Consider the following 19,306-nt stretch of genomic DNA (forward strand, 5'->3'; position numbering starts at 1 on the left):
TAGGTGAAGAGGCGAGAGAAAAAGGTAGTCCGTAAGGGACAGGAGATGATTAGGGGGCTGAAATAACAGGCTGTGATGGGCAATTTAGCTAGGACATCGGGAAACAACCTGCTGTTTACCCAAGATGCCCAGGGATCTTTTATGACCACAGAGAGTCAGGACCTCAGTTTATTTCTCATTCAAAGGATGGCAACATTTTTTCAGCACAGAGTCTCTGTCGTTTCACTGGGGCAGTGGGATCCACACACAGACCATAGAGCAAGGACCCCCTGATAGCCTCACCACCATGCCTTACAGCAGCAACTCAAGCTTTTCCTGGTGGGTCTCCCATCCAAGTACTGGCCAGGATCAAACATGCTTAGCTTCAGGTGGATGACCTGTTCTGAAGTGCATGGCTGCTGGCTTGGCAAAAGACGTCAGTTGCAGTAGCGGCAGAAATTGGTTAGTAATTAAGACATATGGCTTTAATTAAGTGGCTAGATCGGAGTTTAACACTCCTGCATTAATGTTATCTGTAAGCGAATGAAGATAAAATGATGCAACGGTGTATTTGTGTAGAATAGGGCATCCTCACTTTTTGATTATCTGGACAAGAAAGACACTAGTCAGTAGTCTGCTCTAAAAGAATTAAAGTCATCCATTGCTGAGATAGAAGAAAATGTGCATACAACAATAACTGTTTAATAAACCTGGAGAAGAAACCTTCTTAGAAGTCATATGGGAAATTATACAATAGGAACATAACTGAATTATTTGGTGTTAATGCTGTAAGGAGTAATTACCTAGGTGGGAGGACAAAATATATGCTACTGATTAAGACTTATTAATTTTATTACTTCTTAATAAACACTAAACACAAAAATGAAGCAATAATCAGAATAAGGAGGCATGAGAGAACATTTAAATCACTATATAAATGAAAACAGGAGCAGAAAGAATTAACCAGATAGAAATCAAAACTTTAATTAAGAGAAAACAAACAAAGTGAATTGGAAAGGGTAAAGGGAAAACAGGTTGAATTAACTTCAATTATAATAAATACAGCTGAAGCTAGAAACTGATAAGCATTACAAAGTGCTTAAACCAGAAGAATCTGAACTTCAAACCTAAACTTTATCTAAACTCAAAACTTGACCACAGCAGAAGAAACTATAAATCCACAAATTCAAATGAAAAGCCAGAGTCATATATCATAAATTAGAGTGAGAAAACCAAAGCTAAGAATATCAATGAGAATACACTCAGAATTGTGACGAGACCTGCTCTGGAAGAGAAGATGAAACAGCACAGCAATGAATGGCGCTCAAGGCTGGCACTCATGTCTCTGTCATGTGACTGGCTAACTAGAGGCCTCAACCCCATATTAAGGAAAACACGATACATAGAGTCAATTAAAAGGGGAAAAAAGGTAGGTGGGGTCAGATAAGGAGACGACACAAAACCATGACTAAACCATGAAATCAGAACCGTCACCATCTCTATTTATCCTGGATTATTCTTCATTATTTCATACATCTGACTTGCTATTGTACAATTATTTATAGGTTCATAGGCTCATCATTGTCATGTGTAATTCTTACTTGCATGTGCTAATCCACATGCGACACATCGCCAGTCTCCAGTGGCACAATCTAATCTCGAAACATCTCTCTTCTTTATCTGAAATAACTACCTATTGCTCTCTTTACATGTATTATTTTAATAGAATAGTGGTGATGCTCCTTGCCTATAGTAACACAATATTTATAAAAATGGACTCACCATTCTTGTGGTCATTTTATGTGTCATCCATTCATCAATGTTAGTGGCAACAGTAGTATTATGAAGTGTACAAAAAAATTCTTATTTGTATGTCGCGTCAACATGCAGCATGGCAGCACTCTCCTAAAGCCTACTAATCCAATTCAGCCTAAATAAAAAAAAAATCATAATCAGGACTTTTTACTGTATGTACTGTGCAAATTCTGTATGTGCTACGTGTTTCTTATTTGTCATTTTCCATAGTATTTAATGTCGTATTTGAGAATAATGTACAAATGGTACAACTTTTATAAATGCTACATGGTGTCTACTGCCAGTTCATTGAGGTTCCTTCCTCTTGAAAACATTAATCCTGATCTTTTAAATTAGATTTTTAGTAAGACAGTGGGCATTTTAGCATTAAGTGGGACATGTATAATGGATGCAGAGCCGCTCATAAACAAATTGGCCTGCCTTATTTTCATATATAAAAAAAAAATAAAGGTTCTACTGTTGGGTCTGGTGGCAGGACTGGCACTCCAACCACCATGAAAAAACCTCACACAGTTTTAGTGTGGCACTGAGGTGTCACCCAATGCAGGTGGTTCATTGTGTGGTGGGTGCGGCAACGCTCTATCAGCAAAATGCTCTCAACCTCTACGACTGGGTGAGCTTAACTGAACTTAGCGCTTTTTTTAATGAAATATTTTTATTTTGTAATTTTCTCATGAGATACAGGCATGTACGTTTCATACAGACAGCACTACAATCCTACATTAAACTGGCACCAGTGCTAAACACTGCACCACACTTGTGTCCAATATTTTTAAAATCTTCACCTGTTTTATATTGTCAAAATGAAACAGTAAACAACGTTTTAAATGGTGAAATTAACTTTTTTGCAAATACATCTTTAACATAAAGAGGATGTATATTTTGGGGAATCAAAAATGTAAATAAGGGTAATTGCTATATACAGTGTATAAAAGGAAATTTGCTTATTAGGGTAAGATTTTTAAGGTTTCGAAATTAAAGGATGTTACCAAGTTATGTAAGAGTTTGGTTATTTTTGTTTTTCAAAAACTGAGTAAGTTGAAACAGTATTTCCAAACTGACGCTGTATGTTACATTGCCACAGCCGTCTTTTACAAGAATGGAAGTGGAATTTGTGTCAAGTGCTGAATAACCTCCTTTAAGTGGTGATGTGTACATTTAGTGCCAGTTCATTCATTTTCTGAATACACCATTATCCAGTTCTCATCCCCATATACTGTACATGCATATAGGTTTACAAGAAAAGAACTATGGGGATGACCCACTTTATATTTACTATTACACTCAATTACTAAAATGATCGGTGGTGCTCTGTGGTGGGAGTCGTTCTCAACTGCTATCATATATCACTGCTACTCCCCTTCTCTCTTCTGTGGGTGGAGATGGCCTCTCAACTTTACTGGCAGAAACAGTAGGACTTGCACCTACACTAAGGTTCCTAAGTTTTGTCAAATAAAATTAGGGTATACTGTATATTGTGAACACCTTCATGCTTATGATGGTGCAGGAGAGTGGTGATGTGCTACATGCTGCATGCAAGTAAGACTTGAAGTGTACTGTGTACATGTCACAAACAAAACTAATACTACTAAAACAGGGAAGTATTTATTCCCCTCTTATTCTTATACGGCACAATAAAAGACTGTAAAAGTATTATGTGTCCTACTGTATTACAAGAAAGAAAGGCATAAGATTACAAAAAACAAGCTTTTCTATAGATTTGAAAATGGACAACCATTACACATGTATTTCTGGAAAAACCAAGGAGTTAAAAGTTTGAATGATGGGATTTTGCCCACACTTCCCGTCCAGGGTTAATGCCTGCCTTGGCCCTGATGCCATCACCATTGTTAAAAGTCTTGCATTTTCTAAAGAACGCCCAGATCCCTGCCTTTCCTGTTATTATGAGCTTGTTGGTTTTACCTTTATGGTAAACTCATGTGCCAGTTGCATGTCTACTATAGGAACATCCTCATCTTATACAATGGAAGTGAAATAAAAAACTAAGTGTCAAATGCCTGGTAGTATGGAGACAACTCATTGAAGAAGCACAGGGAGTTATAACTGGAAATGCTAGTTTACTTTCCTTCTTTTGGATGTACAAATCAAGCTGATAAAGTATGACCTCAGACACCGGTTCGTGGAATCTTTGACACTTGAAGTGTTGCTGCAATAGATAGAATCAGAATCACGATATGCTATGCTTTATATGTTTCTTTGAATACTTATAATAAGATAATAGTTCATGTACTCTGTTGCCCCATGCAGATCACCCGAGAGTGCATCCAAAGTCCAAAAAGTCAGTTTGTGTTAGACTGAGAGCGAAGAATACTGTGTGGAGAGAAGAGCTGGTACAGTTATGACGTGTAGTTAAATAATATGTCCTGAAAATATAATGCTTCAGTAACAATGTTTAAAGAGGGTCCAAGTCACGGGATGCATACTGGGAAACATCAAGAGACCCTTGGATAGACAACTACTGTCAATAAAGAGTTTGAGTTTGGCGCCATCTGCTGTCCCAATTTTACACGTTAAATACCCCCAACATTTAAATGGTAATCATTTTTTTGGATAGATGAATTCATTATACAACTAACTAACTAAAGCTTGTTTATATGTCAGTAGAAACAAGTTTTTATACAATGATATACTTTAATAAATCAAAAAAACAAAAAAACATGTCAATGTCTCAACTAATCTTGCATACCTTCTAAAAACATACCATGTGTACAACATTCCTTGTAATGCAAGTGTTGTTATTTTCTGTTTATAAATTAATTCAGGAACACTCTTGGCTTGACCCAAATCCCAAACATAGACACAAGAGACCAAGGTAGCAAATAAAATAGGACTTAGTAGTAGCAGCAGTAGTCATATTGTCATATATAAGGAGTACAATAAAATTCATACTTGAATGTCCAATCAGCTCCTGGTCTCATGTGACAAATAATATCAACAGGGTAAGAAAATGTATAAACATGGAGTAAAATAACAAGCATCAATTATGTCCACATACAGGCAACACTCCAGGCAACCACACGTATGATTACCTCTGGCCGTACACCTTCTTTATAAAACCATCCTCTCCACCACTCTGGCCTGCTTCCTTTTGTCAGAGGAGCCTTAGGCAGCAGCTACCTACTGACTCCATACTCCCCGAGATCATGGATGAATGGACCTTTACAGACCCTGGGTGGACTCAAGGAACTCCTTTCGGGACCCAAGGCCACATCATGAAGTCTTGTCACTGGCAGGTTCTGAAAGAGTTCAGTGCAGTAGCCACAAGGTCACACTGCCTGCCCATAACAGCTTTCAGCTAAGTGGTTGTCTGCTTCACTTTTTAATACTTGCACATTTTTCTAACCCCAATCATACCATACTCACTTACTAATGTAATTTACATTGTTAAAAAAAATACAAAATAAACTCATAACATGTCAGTGTTGTGTACAAATTGATTTATTTTTAAATAAGCATAGTTATATATGTATATACACTGAAACATAATACAAGAATAAAATTTACAATAAAAATTGCATTGTCATTAATGTAACACAGAAATGCACTTGGCTTCGTACAACGTGCTGTTGTGTTATGCTGATGCTCAGAAATACAGTCAATGCCTTTAAACATCAAGATGGGAACTGCAGGTGACAAATCAGCAAGACATAATCATGAAGCCAAGAACTTGACATAAACTAAATAAACTTTAATGGGAAAGACAAAGTCATTTTATACAATACATACTAAAAGTGCAGTAGTAAATTTGCAACTAAAAACCTGGAAATGTTTTTAGACGAGACAAACCGGTAGTAGACACTGTTGGGAACACTGCTTACTGCTTTGCAAGAAAAATAAAACTTCAAGTAATATTACAAAGTAATGAGGCAAAATGGCACCAGTGGTAATGTCACAGATAGCATGTATGCCTAAAATACTCCAGAATGAGTCTGCTCACAGTTATGACCCATCTCGTAATCATCATTACCTCATTTATAGTGCATGTTTCACAACATGATATGCAGATTCATTTCTAGCAAGATCTCTCTTTCTAGAGATGCACAGTGGTCCCTTTCAAATGAATATCAGTTGCTGCACACATTAATCAATGTACAATGCTCCATTGATTGCAGGAGATGTGCAAGTCAATATTATTTAAAGGATGAGACTGCAGCTTTGCTAATAAAATTTTATCTTTTTAAATTAACTGTAACAGTAATAAATTTCTATTCCAGTATCTTCCAATGCACGTTTCTTTCTTAAAATTTGCACAAAAACCACGAAGACTTCCATAAATATTCAACAGAATAACTAGAAAGGCTAATAAGACACAAATATTGTATTTATAGTCTACGAATGATCTGCTTTATCCATGGAGAGTTATGAATAAAATACAGCATTCGATGAGATCAAAGAAATGTTTAATCCTTCTTCATCCGAGTCAACACAATCACAAACAACCTATCTAAAATAAAAGCCATCTCGAGGCGCTTTACAAGAACAGGTACTGTATATGGTGCAGCTGTGACAGCACAAACAGGTTACGAGTTGCTCTGGGCGAGTTAAAGAGGCAGGAAAAAACAGCAACCTCATGGTTTAGGTTCCAGCGCCTCAGCCACAGAGCCACACTGCTCGTCACCACTTTAATATTAGAAATAGAAAAAAAAAAATAAAGATGAAGGTCTAATTGCTTTTTTGATGTTTGGTAATTAAAGAGTTGTAAATATTGCCTTCAAATTTCCATGTCAGTTACAATAAATATTCATAAATGGAGGAAGTTGCAAAAGCCACTGCAATTTCTTACTCAAACATATACAACATGACAGGAAAATGGCATAATATGAAAACAAGGCCTGCAATAAGCAAGCTACTGGCATAATCATCCATACATGCACTTACAAATCAGCTTAATTAAACTCAGGGTTGTGCGGATTGTCAACTGGTGTGGTATACTGGTAAAGGATGTGCAACAGAAAAAAATATCATCTTACCAGTTCAGTCTCCACTCACTGTCAAAGCCAGAGTAGGTCACTCAAACTGCCAGAATACAGAAACCATTTCAGCTTTGTGATGTCTACATGGCTTTCGTCATGGGGATTGGCTAAAGAAATGTAATGCTGTGTTACATGGATTAACTTCACTATGCATTTTGAAGTGGAAACAGGATACTAAACTATTCAGTCAGTTTGGTTTTAAAGTTCTTTACTAGTGTCACAGTCATCACGGTAATGCTTAAAGTAAGTAATACATAATATAGTTATCTAATTATCTGAATGATTGGCTCATTAAAGATTCATAAATTCTGTTTTTACTAAACTTGGGTTAAGAGGATACTAATAGCATTACTGTTCACTTACCAGTCCATCCACAAGCTATCACAGGCTTCAGGAATATGCAGGAGTAACCTGCAATGTCTGTACAGTAAGTATAACAATGTGCCTCCGATAAAAGAGGAAAAAATATTTGTGCGCAGCATACATTACAAAACAACTACACCTCTGTACTATATTTTGTCGTCTTTTCCTGTCTTCTAGAAACAGTGTATTTTTTGTTGTTTAGGCTAGAAATATCTTCAAGGAATGAAATAGTGTGTGAGTGCCAAGCTCAGATCCTGGAGAGCCACAGTGGCTAAAGGTTTTTGCTACAAACACTTTGTTAATTACTAGTCAATTGCTGCTTTAACTGTCATTTGCTTTTACTTTAAATTGACTTATTTTTTTTTAAGACTCAGACCCCTTAATTGTTTCTCCTTTCCTTAACCAGCTGCCAGACAATAATGAGATGCAAAGCAAGCCAACTAATAAATCAGCAGTCTCAAACTTCCTAAGTTCGTGGAAGTCCACTCGTTTTACTCTAATTTTTCAATTAAAAACCATTTTTTGCCATTAATAAAGCACATTATTTAATTCTATGACCTCTTAGTGTGGTCACTGTCACAACAGACATTTCCAAAACTGTTGATTTTTCTTTTTTTTTTAAATTGCTTAGAGAATTAGAGAAGATCTCCCATTTCTCAGACCTAAAATTTTTCTTTCATACAAGAAAAAACAACATTTATTAATCATAAAAAGCAGGTCATTTAAACATAAGGCAAACTAAAAATCAGTAACAGCTACAAATTCTTAATTTTCATATCACCAAGATGTATCTATTTTATATTTATACTATAAATATTACTTTTAGTATTTATAGTATGGTTAGAGATATTATGGAGTTTAGTGTCACAAATAGACAGAACTGTTGACTTAAGGGGTTTACATCAGTGGTTCCCAAACTCTGTCCTGAGGACCCACTGTGGCTGCAGGTTTTTATTCCAGCCAAAATCACAATTAGTGATAATAATTGATCTCATTTATATAGATGGTCTTTTTCCCTTCTCTTATTCTGCCTTTAGAAAAGCACAGCAGTATGATGATTTTTAAATTTACTGTATAAGACATTTAGAAATATTTCTTCTTTTGCTGTAAATGCTTACCTCTCTTTTGTTGTTGTCCTGTTGTTTTGTTATTTTTTTATGCAATTTGCACCCTTCATTGTATCCTAATAATGATAATTAAAACAAACAGAACTGGCAGCTGGGTAAGCAACACTGAATGATGAAAGGCTGCAATTACTTTAGAGTCAAACCCACTAATTAGTAGATAATAAATTAAACAATCAGAACACCTGGAAAAGCAGAATGAAAGTCAGGCTGAAAATTGTGAAAAAAAACAAACTATCCCCTTAGTACATTATAATAAATATTTACCAAACTTAGTTTTGTTATTTCTCCATTGACTCCAAAACATAGAAACTCAGAAATAATAGCTCACTTAATTGGGCTTGGAGTCCAATTAAAAACAGAAGTTGGTTGGAACAAAAACCTGCAGCCACAGTGGGTCCCTAGAACCGAGCTTGGGAAGCACTGGTTTATAATATATTTATCTAATCTTAGTAGAAGCCTAGAGGTATGTCACATTAAAAACCAAAACAGATACTAAATTTGAAACATTTTATAAGATACTTATATTTTTTGATAGTTTGTGCTGAGCAAACTGCACTTTTGCCAAGCAAATTTTCAATAGAAATTTAACTGGAATAAATCAAACAACAAATGACTAAATACTTCTTTTGCCATTGCACAATTCACTTTCTTATACTCCCACCATAACATTTACTCACATGTTAAATTGGGGGTTAAGAAAAGTGATAAATGTGCTTAATGACTGCGTGTCAGAAACTGTAGCCTTGTAGACGTGTCAGTTTTAATGGACAAATCAACTTTGGCTTCTCTGTAATTTTGTGTCTGACTAACTTTGTTCCCCAAGATGCTGACCTTTGCAAACATAATATTAATGTTTGCTCTCTTGCATTACGTGGACTTGTATGTGCTCTATGAATCTTGCCTCATTCTTGAACATTTCTTTTTTCTTTGCAAACAAACGGGTTATAAGCTAAATTTGTGATGATACTATGTGTAAATTTTGGGGTTTGTGGAGATTTTACCCTTAATCTGTACAGCAGACAACCTATCCTGACCCAAGGCAAAGTGCTTACTTTTGATGCTTTTAAGGTTGTTTGCAAAAAACTTCCATACAGGGCTTTGTCATTTTCTACTGATCAAGCTGATCTCTAAAGCCATCGTATCACAGAAAGTTTACAGTATATACAGTATACAATTTTGCCACCTGCAGGCCTGAAAGCTTCTGAAAAAAATCTGAAAATACTGTGCACGGATAGGTATGATCACAAAATCCAGGACTTGGAAGTAGGGGGGCAAATGTCAAATGTTAACAACAAAGAGACTGTGAACCTCCAAGTGTCTGTTTTGAGAGGGAGTGAATGAAAGATGGGGGGGAAAAATATTTTAAAACATAATTCGAACACCAAATTATTTTCAAAATATCAGGTACTTTAAGCTATGAATGCAAGGGAAAAAATAAAATTAAGTTTATTTAATTTAAAAATACAAACATAATTAGCAGTTTTGCTTTTCACCAGACTCTAGGTACTTCTGTCAAGCTACCAATTAACGTTTCCTGTAGTTCAGTTGAAAGACTCAGTAATTATATAAGGTTTCTATCACTTCACTGGCAAACAAATGTGTAAAAGTGCATTTCACAGTCCTTCATAAGCAACAACTACTGATATATAACTAGGATTACCAGATATTTATATACTTCTGTACAGGCCTGTATATCATCCCCAATTTAAATGTTCCAGCTTATTCCTAAGTCTTTGTCCAATATTTTATGACTGATTTTTCAATAAATAACATACACACACACACACATCAGTATGCACTTTGCTGTATACAACACCCTATTGGCTGTATGTTACAAGAGCTTACCAGTCCAAAGGTCTGGGATTATGAATGTCATGGGCTGGGATCAGTTCTACTGCAATATATAAACACTATCTAGTAGGTTGCAATCCTGTCATAAATTCACCCAGCAAAATATTTTTCAAGGGAAAAAAAAATAGAACACACAGATAGAGACAACAAATCAAAAACCTTGGGTTAAGAAAGAACACTTCCAAAACATGCTTTTGTCAATTAAAGTGCAGCTATTTGTGATCATGTCTGTAACGCTACTGAATGGTCCGATTTAAAATTTAAGGTCAATGGATAGTGGTTTGCATTCATTGAGGTGGTCTGTCTTCTTTGTTTGCTGTAATTTTTGGTTTGCTGAGTATAACATCAGTAATAATCTTGCCTTATAGAATTTGATAGGCTGTGTAGGGTCACATCAGCATTTCCCCCTAATGCTGTGTTGGTTCTGGGAGAATAAGGTTACTCCATACAGACTTGCTATAATTAGTAAATGGAGTTTTGGATAAACAAATAGAATAACCACATTTTCAAATCCTACAGAGTAAGTCTGTATTCACTTCAAAATGACTGCCTGTGGCCCAACAACTGCCAGGGCACGGGTGTAATGAAAGCAAGTTGGGAAGTACACCATAGATGCTGTATCTTAAACAACAGCTTTTCACTTAATTATTGCTAGCAAACAAAATCTTTATTCAGTTTGGTCACTTGTGCATTCACATTTCTCTTATTCTTCATTAAACACCAATCCAATTTCACTTAATCTGCATTGAAAGAAGGGATAGCACACTTAATGCTTTGCTTCCATACATTTCAAAAGGCAACAGAGGTGGCTGCTAAGGCAGACCTAGTGCACATAGATCTCCATTAACCAATAACCAAAGGTCCAAACCTTCTAACATTGTCAAAAGAAAATCTGCTTAGCATCTGAAGGATTTTGTTCCATTGGACAATAGGGACATTTTAATCTGTAAAACATAAAAAAAATAAATCATAAGCTTCATTTTTTGTTAACAGTACTCTAAATCAAGTCAAGGCAAGTAAGCTGAAACAACAGTTTTGCCTAAGCAAGCAAGCATGTTTAGTTGTTATGGTAAGAAGGATATCACAACAGCTAGATACACTACTGTTATCATTATATTGATAAATTGCTGCATTTATGTGCTGAACTATGATAAGGCCTCCTGAATTTGAGGAAAATAATGCTCAAGTTACACCTAGCTATAATAACTCCTCTTATAGTTCAGTGGATAATAATGTGTAATTCACACAAAGTTCAAGAAGTCTGATTGTGCAAATTATGAAAGTACTAGGGGGCTCCGCCCCCTGGTCGCTTCGCTCGCCAACCCCTGGCGTTGGGGTATGACAAAGAGTGAGATGTATGAATTCGATATAGAATAGTGTGCAGGTGTGGATGATGCATATAGAAAGCAAAAAATACAGTGTTTGGCACAGAGTAATGGTTTATTTGAATATTTCTTTGTACACAACATTAGTAGTAAAGATAGTGTCCTGTCCTTGAATGAGTCTTTCTTGGCATGGAGAATTTATAACTTTAACGTCAGATGAACGTCGAACACATGAGAAGGCAACATAAAGTTGTCCATGTCCAAAAATGGGCTCAGAGAGGTAGATGCCAACCTTGTCCATGGTTTGTCCTTGTGATTTGTTGATGGTCATGGCAAATGCAGGTTTAATGGGGAAGTGTCGGCGTTTCAATGTAAAAGGTAATTCTAGGTCAGAACTCATAAGGTCAATTCTAGGAATGAGAACAGTATTGTTAGCATGTGATCCTGTAAGAACTGTTGCTTGAATAACATTGTGTGTCATGGTGTTGACGACTAAACGTGTGCCATTGCATAAACCCTGTTTAGTGTTAAGGTTTCTTAATAGCATGATTATTGTTCCGTTTTTAAGGTTAAGATTGTGTTGTGGTAATCCGGCTGGGTTAATAGTGTTCAAATATTCTAAGGGGAAATTTAGATGTTCATTGTCGTCATCAGAGTCAACTTTGTCAGAGCTTAGAAAGAGCCATGCCTCTCCAGGAAGTAATGAAATGACCTGGTTATTAATGTGATCAACATTAATATTTTTTGGACATAATATAGTGCGTTGTGTTAAAAGGGGCATTTGGTCTAATGAGACCGCTGTTCCAAATATCTCCGTAAGTAAGTCGTCGCAGATGAAGGGTTGAGGAATTGTAATAATATCTGGGTGAAGTCCATCTGTATTGGTGAGTGTACAATGTTCTAGTTGTAATAACCAATTGTTATATTCGGGATCTGGAAATCGCATGTTTTGTACCAAGTGTATCTTTAGAAAGCAAAGCCAATTGTTCGCGTAACATTTTTTGTTCCGCGGTTTTAGAAGCGCGCCGAGGTGAATTTTTTTGTTTGATGCGGGTTCGTGTTTGTGGTCCCGTTACTCGAGCCGTCTAGTTTTGTATCCGTGATCGTGAATTGATGACTTGTTTGATCTTTATCGTTAGGAATATGGATAAGTAATAAGTAGGATCGAACTTACTGTTAATATGTGGACTGTTCGTTTCTTCGTATTATCACCAATCAGGTCTCGCGCCTGTATATGTATTGCAGTTCGGTCTCGTGTTGTTTATATGACGTCGTCGCGTATTTTAAGGTGGACTGAATAATAGCTGAGCGTATGGCATGTGGAGCAATAGGTAAGCACTGTCTAAAATCTACTCCTAATAAAAGTACCTTCACTCCAAAGGGAATATTATTATTCATCAACGCAATGCCAATTGTCCGCGTATTTTAAGGTGGACTGAACAATAGCTGATCGCATTGTAAGTGGAGTAATAGTTAAGCACTGTCTAAAATCTCCTCCTAATAAAAGTACCTTTCCTGCAAAGGGAATATTATTATTCATCAACGTTTGTAGAAGTTTATCAATGGTGTTGAGTAAGTGACTGGATGCCATTGTACATTCATTTATAATTAATAGTGTGGCAAGACGGATGTCACGTGCATTGTTACTGTGCATTGTCATAGTGGATACCGATGTTTCTGTGATTGGGACCGGTATTTGGAATAAGGAGTGACATGTGTTTTTGGAGCCGAGACATTTTTTCTTCCGCGGTTTCAGAAGCGCTTTGTAGGTGCCGACGTGATTTGTGCATATTTGCGTTCTTGATTTGTTTCAGGGTGCACTGTTCCAATGCGATGTAATATTTGTCCACATACGCGAAAGCAGTATGGGTCATTGCCTTTTGGTGACATGATATTTACTCCGGTAGATGCAAAATCAAATGAACTATTGTAGGATGTAATGCAGATGCACCGCCATGTATTTTGTTGTTTCATGCGGGTTAGTGTGTTTGGTCCCGTTATCCGAGCCGAATCGTTTTGTACCTGTGAGCGTGTATTCATGACTTGTTTGTTCCTCAGCATGCGAAATATGGATAAGTAATAAGGAGGATCGCACTCACTGTTAATATGGAGCCTTTTCTGCAGTTGAACGGTTAATAGTGCTTTATTGTAAGGAGATCCACCTATGCTGCCTAGTGTGAAGGTGTTGAGATGACGTATGTTTAATATGGACAGTTCCTTTAGAAATGGGGCTTTGGGTGTCACTTCTTATTGATGTTAGTGTGTTTGTGGGTCTGATTCGTCGTTGTTGTGAACGTTGTGTGCCATGTCTCGTCTCTAATGGGCCTGGCGTGGCGGTCACGGCTTCTTTTTTTTTGGTGCGTTAGGAGCTTGTTAAATTCTCCTGTTTGTGTGGGTCCCGTTTCGTGTGCAATGGGATTCGTGCCGCGCTGTGTGCTTTTGCGGCGTCTGAGCCGGGGTGGGAGGATTGGTGGGGCGTGAGCGTCTTCTTTCTTTTTGTGTGCCAGGGGCTTGTTGAATCCTCCTCTTTGTGTGTGTCCCGTCCGTTGCTTGTAGGGTGGGTGGGGAGGTTTTGGGTTCTTTTTTTTTTGTGTGCCAGGGGCTTGTTGAATCGTCCTCTTTGTGTGTGTCCCGTCCGGTGCCTGTGGGGGGGGGTGGGGTGGGGGCTTGCAGGTGGGCGCGAGCGGCTTCTTTTTTTTTGTGTGTTAGTTTCGTGTGCAATGGGTTTGTGCGGCGCTGTGCGTCGCCTGCGTTTGACTCCTTTTTTCTGTGCTGACTCCTTTTTTCTGTGGTTGCGGGGCCTCATTTCTTTGACTCCTTTTTTCTGTGGTCGCGGCCGCCTCTCATGGAGCCTCATTTCTTGGGGCGCCTGCGCAGTACGTCTTTTTGCGGCTACGGCCCATGGCCGGATGTCCCTGCGTCCATCTGGTTTAGCATTCTCGGTTAGTAATATGGAATTTTGGATAAAAGGATGACACAGTGAGACAGCTAGTATATTTTCTGCCTCACAGCACTGAAAGCTGCCTATGCCCATGTCTTCTGTAGTATATACTGTAGCACAGTAGCATAATTAACCCTGTGAGTATGGGTATATGTTGTGTGCACTTTATTTTGAACTCACATTCCACCCAGGGTGGAGTCCTGATTTGAACTGGTTGATACCAGGATATACTTTGGCTCCAAACAACATTCAATTGTGTAAGCAAACACAAAAATGTTTTGATATGAAAACAGATGAATGGATGGATGTGCAACAACACTGTCAAATTGTGAAAAAAGTCTATGTATAGTACAAGGTATTAACTACTAAATATTTACTTTGATTCCTTAAAATTAAGTATTTTGATTTACAAACATACTGATCTGTATTCATCTCTTTATTCGGAACGGGCAGTATAGTGGTTGTGTTGTTTCTTCATGGATCCACCTCCCTGGTTTGATTACTTTAATGCTCTGTGCTTGCATTCAGTGAATAGCACTATAAAAAAATAAACAGAAATTAACTGAATTTAATTACTGCTTCTGGTTTTTGCCTATACTGTCCTTGTTTGCACTGGCTTTTCTCTGAGTATTATGGATTTTCCTGCAACCTTCCAAAGACTTGTGTGTTAGGTTGATTGACAATTCTAAATTGGCCCAGACAGAGTATATCTGGGCCCTGCAATGGACTAGAAACTTAATCAGGATTGGTTCCTGCCTTGCACCAAGTGTCAGGATAATCTAATTCAGTGTCTCCACATATCTGCATATCAGGCAAATTTCAGAATGTTTTAATTTTCTAAACGTTTTTGACCACTGCAGGGCCATGGGGCAGCATGTTTTGTTAACAATGGTCACCTCACAGGTGGCGCAGTGGTAGTGCTGATGCTTTGCAGTAAGGAGACTGTGGAAGATTGTGGGTTCGCTTCCTGGTGACTCCCTGTGTGGATAGCACTTTGAGTACTGAGAAATGCACTATATAAATGTAATGAATTATTAATTATTATTATTATATTGTCTGCGGTGGGTTGGCACCCTGCCCGGGATTGGTTCCTGCCTTGTGCCCTGTGTTGGCTGGGATTGGCTCCAGCAGACCCTCGTGACCCTGTAGTTAGGAATATAGCGGGTTGGAAACTGGATGGATTATTATATTGTTAGGCTGAATAGCCCATTTTCTATTCAAACTTTTTTGTAATGTTCTAATACAAAAACAACACCAGACAGGACTAGAGCTCACTGCCCAGTTTACTCACTCCAGGCCAGTTTACAATAGTCAGCTATTAATAGTTAATATTAATAATATTAATAGCTTGATGTCAGCTCTTTAAACTGAGAGAGATGGAAACCCCACAACTTACAAGAAGAAAACACAAACTATACACACATGGCACTCCAACCAGGAATGACATGAAAGAAAGCACTTTAAGTCAGCAAAAGTACTTGCTGTTTGAGAATGCCACCTCCATTGGATAAATTCTCACAGCTCAAAAAACTAATTGAATTTTCAAGTCTCAAGAGGTCATATAACCCTGAAATCTTTTAACCCTATATTAAAAGAAGTAGGTTCAGAAAAATGGCAGGGTGAGCGAATGAATGGAAGAAAATAAAGGTTTTGGCAAAAAACAAGTCAATACCAAATCTGCAAAGGTTCCCAAGTACTAATGCACATCCTGGTAACCTATTCCATGTATGTATGGTCTTATGTGTAAAGAAAACCTTACATAGTTTCTATGAAATGCAAACTGGCAATGAGCATTCATCTAAGAAAACCCCAGGCGTGTTCTAGCGGATATCAGTGGATATCCAACCTACGGTTTCCTTTCATAATTTAAAGCAATATCCACCATTAATTCTCTTAATCTCAATTTTCTTAAACTGAAAAGATTAAAACTATTTCGGTCTTTCTTGCAAGCATATATTCCAGTCTTGGAATAAGCTTACTATGTAGTCTCTGGACTTTTGAATGCTCATAAATCTTTTTTATAATACAGAACTCAAAACTACATATTATTTCACCCTCACAATTGTATCATAAACCTTAAAGATAACCTTACTTGACACAACATTCTATTATCATTCTTAAGTGATCCTTAAAACACTGTTTGGTAAATCCATAGTATTCATGAGTTTTCAAACCCACTTATCCTGATAAGGGTAAATGGAGTGTCAAAAGTTTATGTATAAGAAATGGGCACAAAGAAAAATGACACTAGGCTATAGCTATGAAAGTAGGATGACAGGTAAACATGACAAAAAAATAAATTTGTATAATGCACAGTACACTTAAAGTAGGAGAGCGAAGAATGTTGTGTAAAATGGAGTAAACAATCATCTGTAAAATGCCAGCTCAAGGCACAACATTTGAGCGTATGGGTGGTGGCATCTGCCAATCAAAAAAAATACAGCTGAGGCGTCTACATAGAGCAAGGGTGGCACTGTATAATATGTCAACTACGTGGAGTTCTTAAATAACGTTTCACTCAGCCACTTTGTAGAGTCAAAGATACAATCCATTTGTCTGGACTGCCAATGGACAGATCCTTTCTCTTCCAGTGTTTAGGATGAAGCGATAATCCGACATCTACAATGTGGAATTTCTTTTATATATTATCCTATCTTCCCACTCAAATGCAGGGTAAGTGCCCAATGGCTAAATGTCATTTTACAGGACATTTGCTGTGCAGTATTCCCACTTAACTTATTACATCTACATTTACTACTTTCTTTGTATGAATTCTTTGTTTATATAACGTTAATTGTTAACTTATTTACAAATTTAGAATTAAAGCTAATATCATACAACGAGTGGCCTGTTTATTTTCAGCATTATCCAATTGTAATATTCTCCTGTATTTCCCTACAATGGGTCATAGACTCAAGAAGATTTTAAAGACTAGTCAATGTTGATTCCAGTGTTTGCCATAATTGCTACAAACTAGCGTCGGACTGACTGAGGTACACAATCTAGGTGCTCCCTGCATGGAGAGTTTATATTCTCCCTATACTATATGAATTTCCTTCTGGTTTTGCAGTCCAAAGACATACTGTTAGAATAGCTGGTACTGCTAAATTAGCCCTAGTGAGAATTTGAATGTGTTGTTTCTACTTTGTGAATGATGATTGCACTAACAAGCTCCAGCTATCCCTGGACTCTGGCCTGGATAAGCAGGTTAGGAAAATGAATGGATGGATGGATGGATGGAGCTGAACCTCAATTCCAAGATGCTGGGCTTAATGGAGATTTAGTGACTGGGAACACTGAACACTCTGTCATGTTTTTCAGCTTTACAGTGTTATATGTTTCTGTGATACAAAAATGTCTTAACATGACTTAGCTTTCACCATTAAGAGATGTATCTGATCACCAACAATGTCATGACATCTTCAGGCATTCAGATAGTATGCTTTAGCAAGGTACCTAACACCATTAACACCTACAACAACTTGCTGCAATGTTGATTCTTGTTAGGAAGGATCCATGGACTTAAAGGATTTGTGTCATATTGGTTAGTCACTTAAATCTTTCAAATTGCCTTCTGAATTGTACAAATACAAAAGTACCAGTCTGCTTGGTTTAATTAGCACTATCTGCCAATATGAGGCTCTCTCTGTCTGGGTAGTCAATAATGTGGGAAAGGAAAATGTACCTATTAAGATGCAACACTGTTGCTGGATAACTTTTTATAACAATGTCATGCATTATTATCACAGTTTATTTTTTACTTTTTTATTTATGCTAGTTTTTTGTTGAAATAGGACATTCCCATGCCTTTGTAATAAAAGCTGCTGAAACATTTTAATGTATTTTAATTTTCATTTAGTAACTTGATATTAAATGTTTGTGGTCAAGAAAATCAGCATAATGTTACAGGTAATACAGTATTAACCAAACAACTTCACAAATGGAATTAATAAATGCTGAGGAAAGTTAACATTTATTTATGGCATAAAACACTATTTTAAGAGCTACTTAATTTTTTAATCTTGTGCAGCGTCAGAGTGTATCTGTAAATCCAATTTTGGAGGCAGTGAATTTTAAAAGCAGTAATGCTTTAAATACTTTTACACAAGAGTTACAAGAGATAGTGTACTATAAAAATGTCACTCACTTTCCTGTATTGATTAGTTTGTTCAAAGCATCACGAGATATTACATGGCCACAAATCAGCTTCATAGGTGGGTTTGTCTCAGTTGTTTGCTGTCTGAGAATTGGGCAGGAGAACACAGAGTGGTACCAACACTTTTTTCCCAGATCGATTTCAATCTAAATTTCAAGAAAACTGGTTATTTAGTGATTTAGCAAATACACCATTCTGTATACACACACAGTATAATACCACCGCAGTAAGTGAACCATTAACCAAAAGTAAATATTACGGTTGTGCAAACAAACTAACTACATATACAGAGTTAAAAAAAAAGCATTTCAATGGAAGAATGACTTTTTACCGGAAGCTCATCCTTATGACTCCACACACCAGTGCACTGTCGTTGTTCAATCACCTGCCTAATGTTCATCAAGACAGGAAGTGCCATGCATCCCGAAGAAAAACTTGTTGGGAGAGAAAAAAAAAAATCAAAACAAACAATAAACGATAATTAATGATAGAAAAAAACAAGAAAAACAGGCCTCTTCACTCAACGATATCTCATATTATATATATAAAATCCAAAGTCTGTCTGTCTGTATGTCTGTCTATCCGCTTTTCACGAGAGGACTACTTAACAGATTTAGATCGGGTTTTTTTCCATAATTTGCTTGAACATTCTGGTTGATTTTGTGATCACTCTCATTGCGCTAAGAATAATAGTTTGCTTGCGGGAGAGATATATTCGCGCTAATCCGAGACAAAGGCTGCGGGCCAAGGGGAGG

General features: G+C 37.1%; 1 protein-coding gene across 3 annotated transcripts in view; it reads right to left on the reverse strand.

Annotated features, from left to right (window-relative positions):
• Nucleotides 1-5,237: 5,237 nt before the first annotated feature.
• The window catches only part of rmnd5b (required for meiotic nuclear division 5 homolog B), a 33,961-nt gene continuing 19,892 nt past the window's right edge, over nucleotides 5,238-19,306 (reverse strand). For 2 of the 3 annotated variants that reach the window (XM_051933845.1, XM_028812895.2), the window contains exons 8-10: nucleotides 18,883-18,985; nucleotides 18,543-18,697; nucleotides 5,238-11,073 (exon numbers count right to left, since the gene is read on the reverse strand). In XM_051933845.1, coding sequence (XP_051789805.1) covers nucleotides 11,010-11,073; nucleotides 18,543-18,697; nucleotides 18,883-18,985 — 322 coding nt within the window. In that variant the 3' untranslated portion in view covers nucleotides 5,238-11,009. The remainder of the gene's footprint in view (nucleotides 11,074-18,542; nucleotides 18,698-18,882; nucleotides 18,986-19,306) is intronic. The other variant, XM_028812896.2, reaches the window with a different exon arrangement.

The sequence above is a fragment of the Erpetoichthys calabaricus genome, chromosome 11, assembly GCF_900747795.2.
Source record: "Erpetoichthys calabaricus chromosome 11, fErpCal1.3, whole genome shotgun sequence".
Taxonomy (NCBI): domain Eukaryota; kingdom Metazoa; phylum Chordata; class Cladistia; order Polypteriformes; family Polypteridae; genus Erpetoichthys; species Erpetoichthys calabaricus.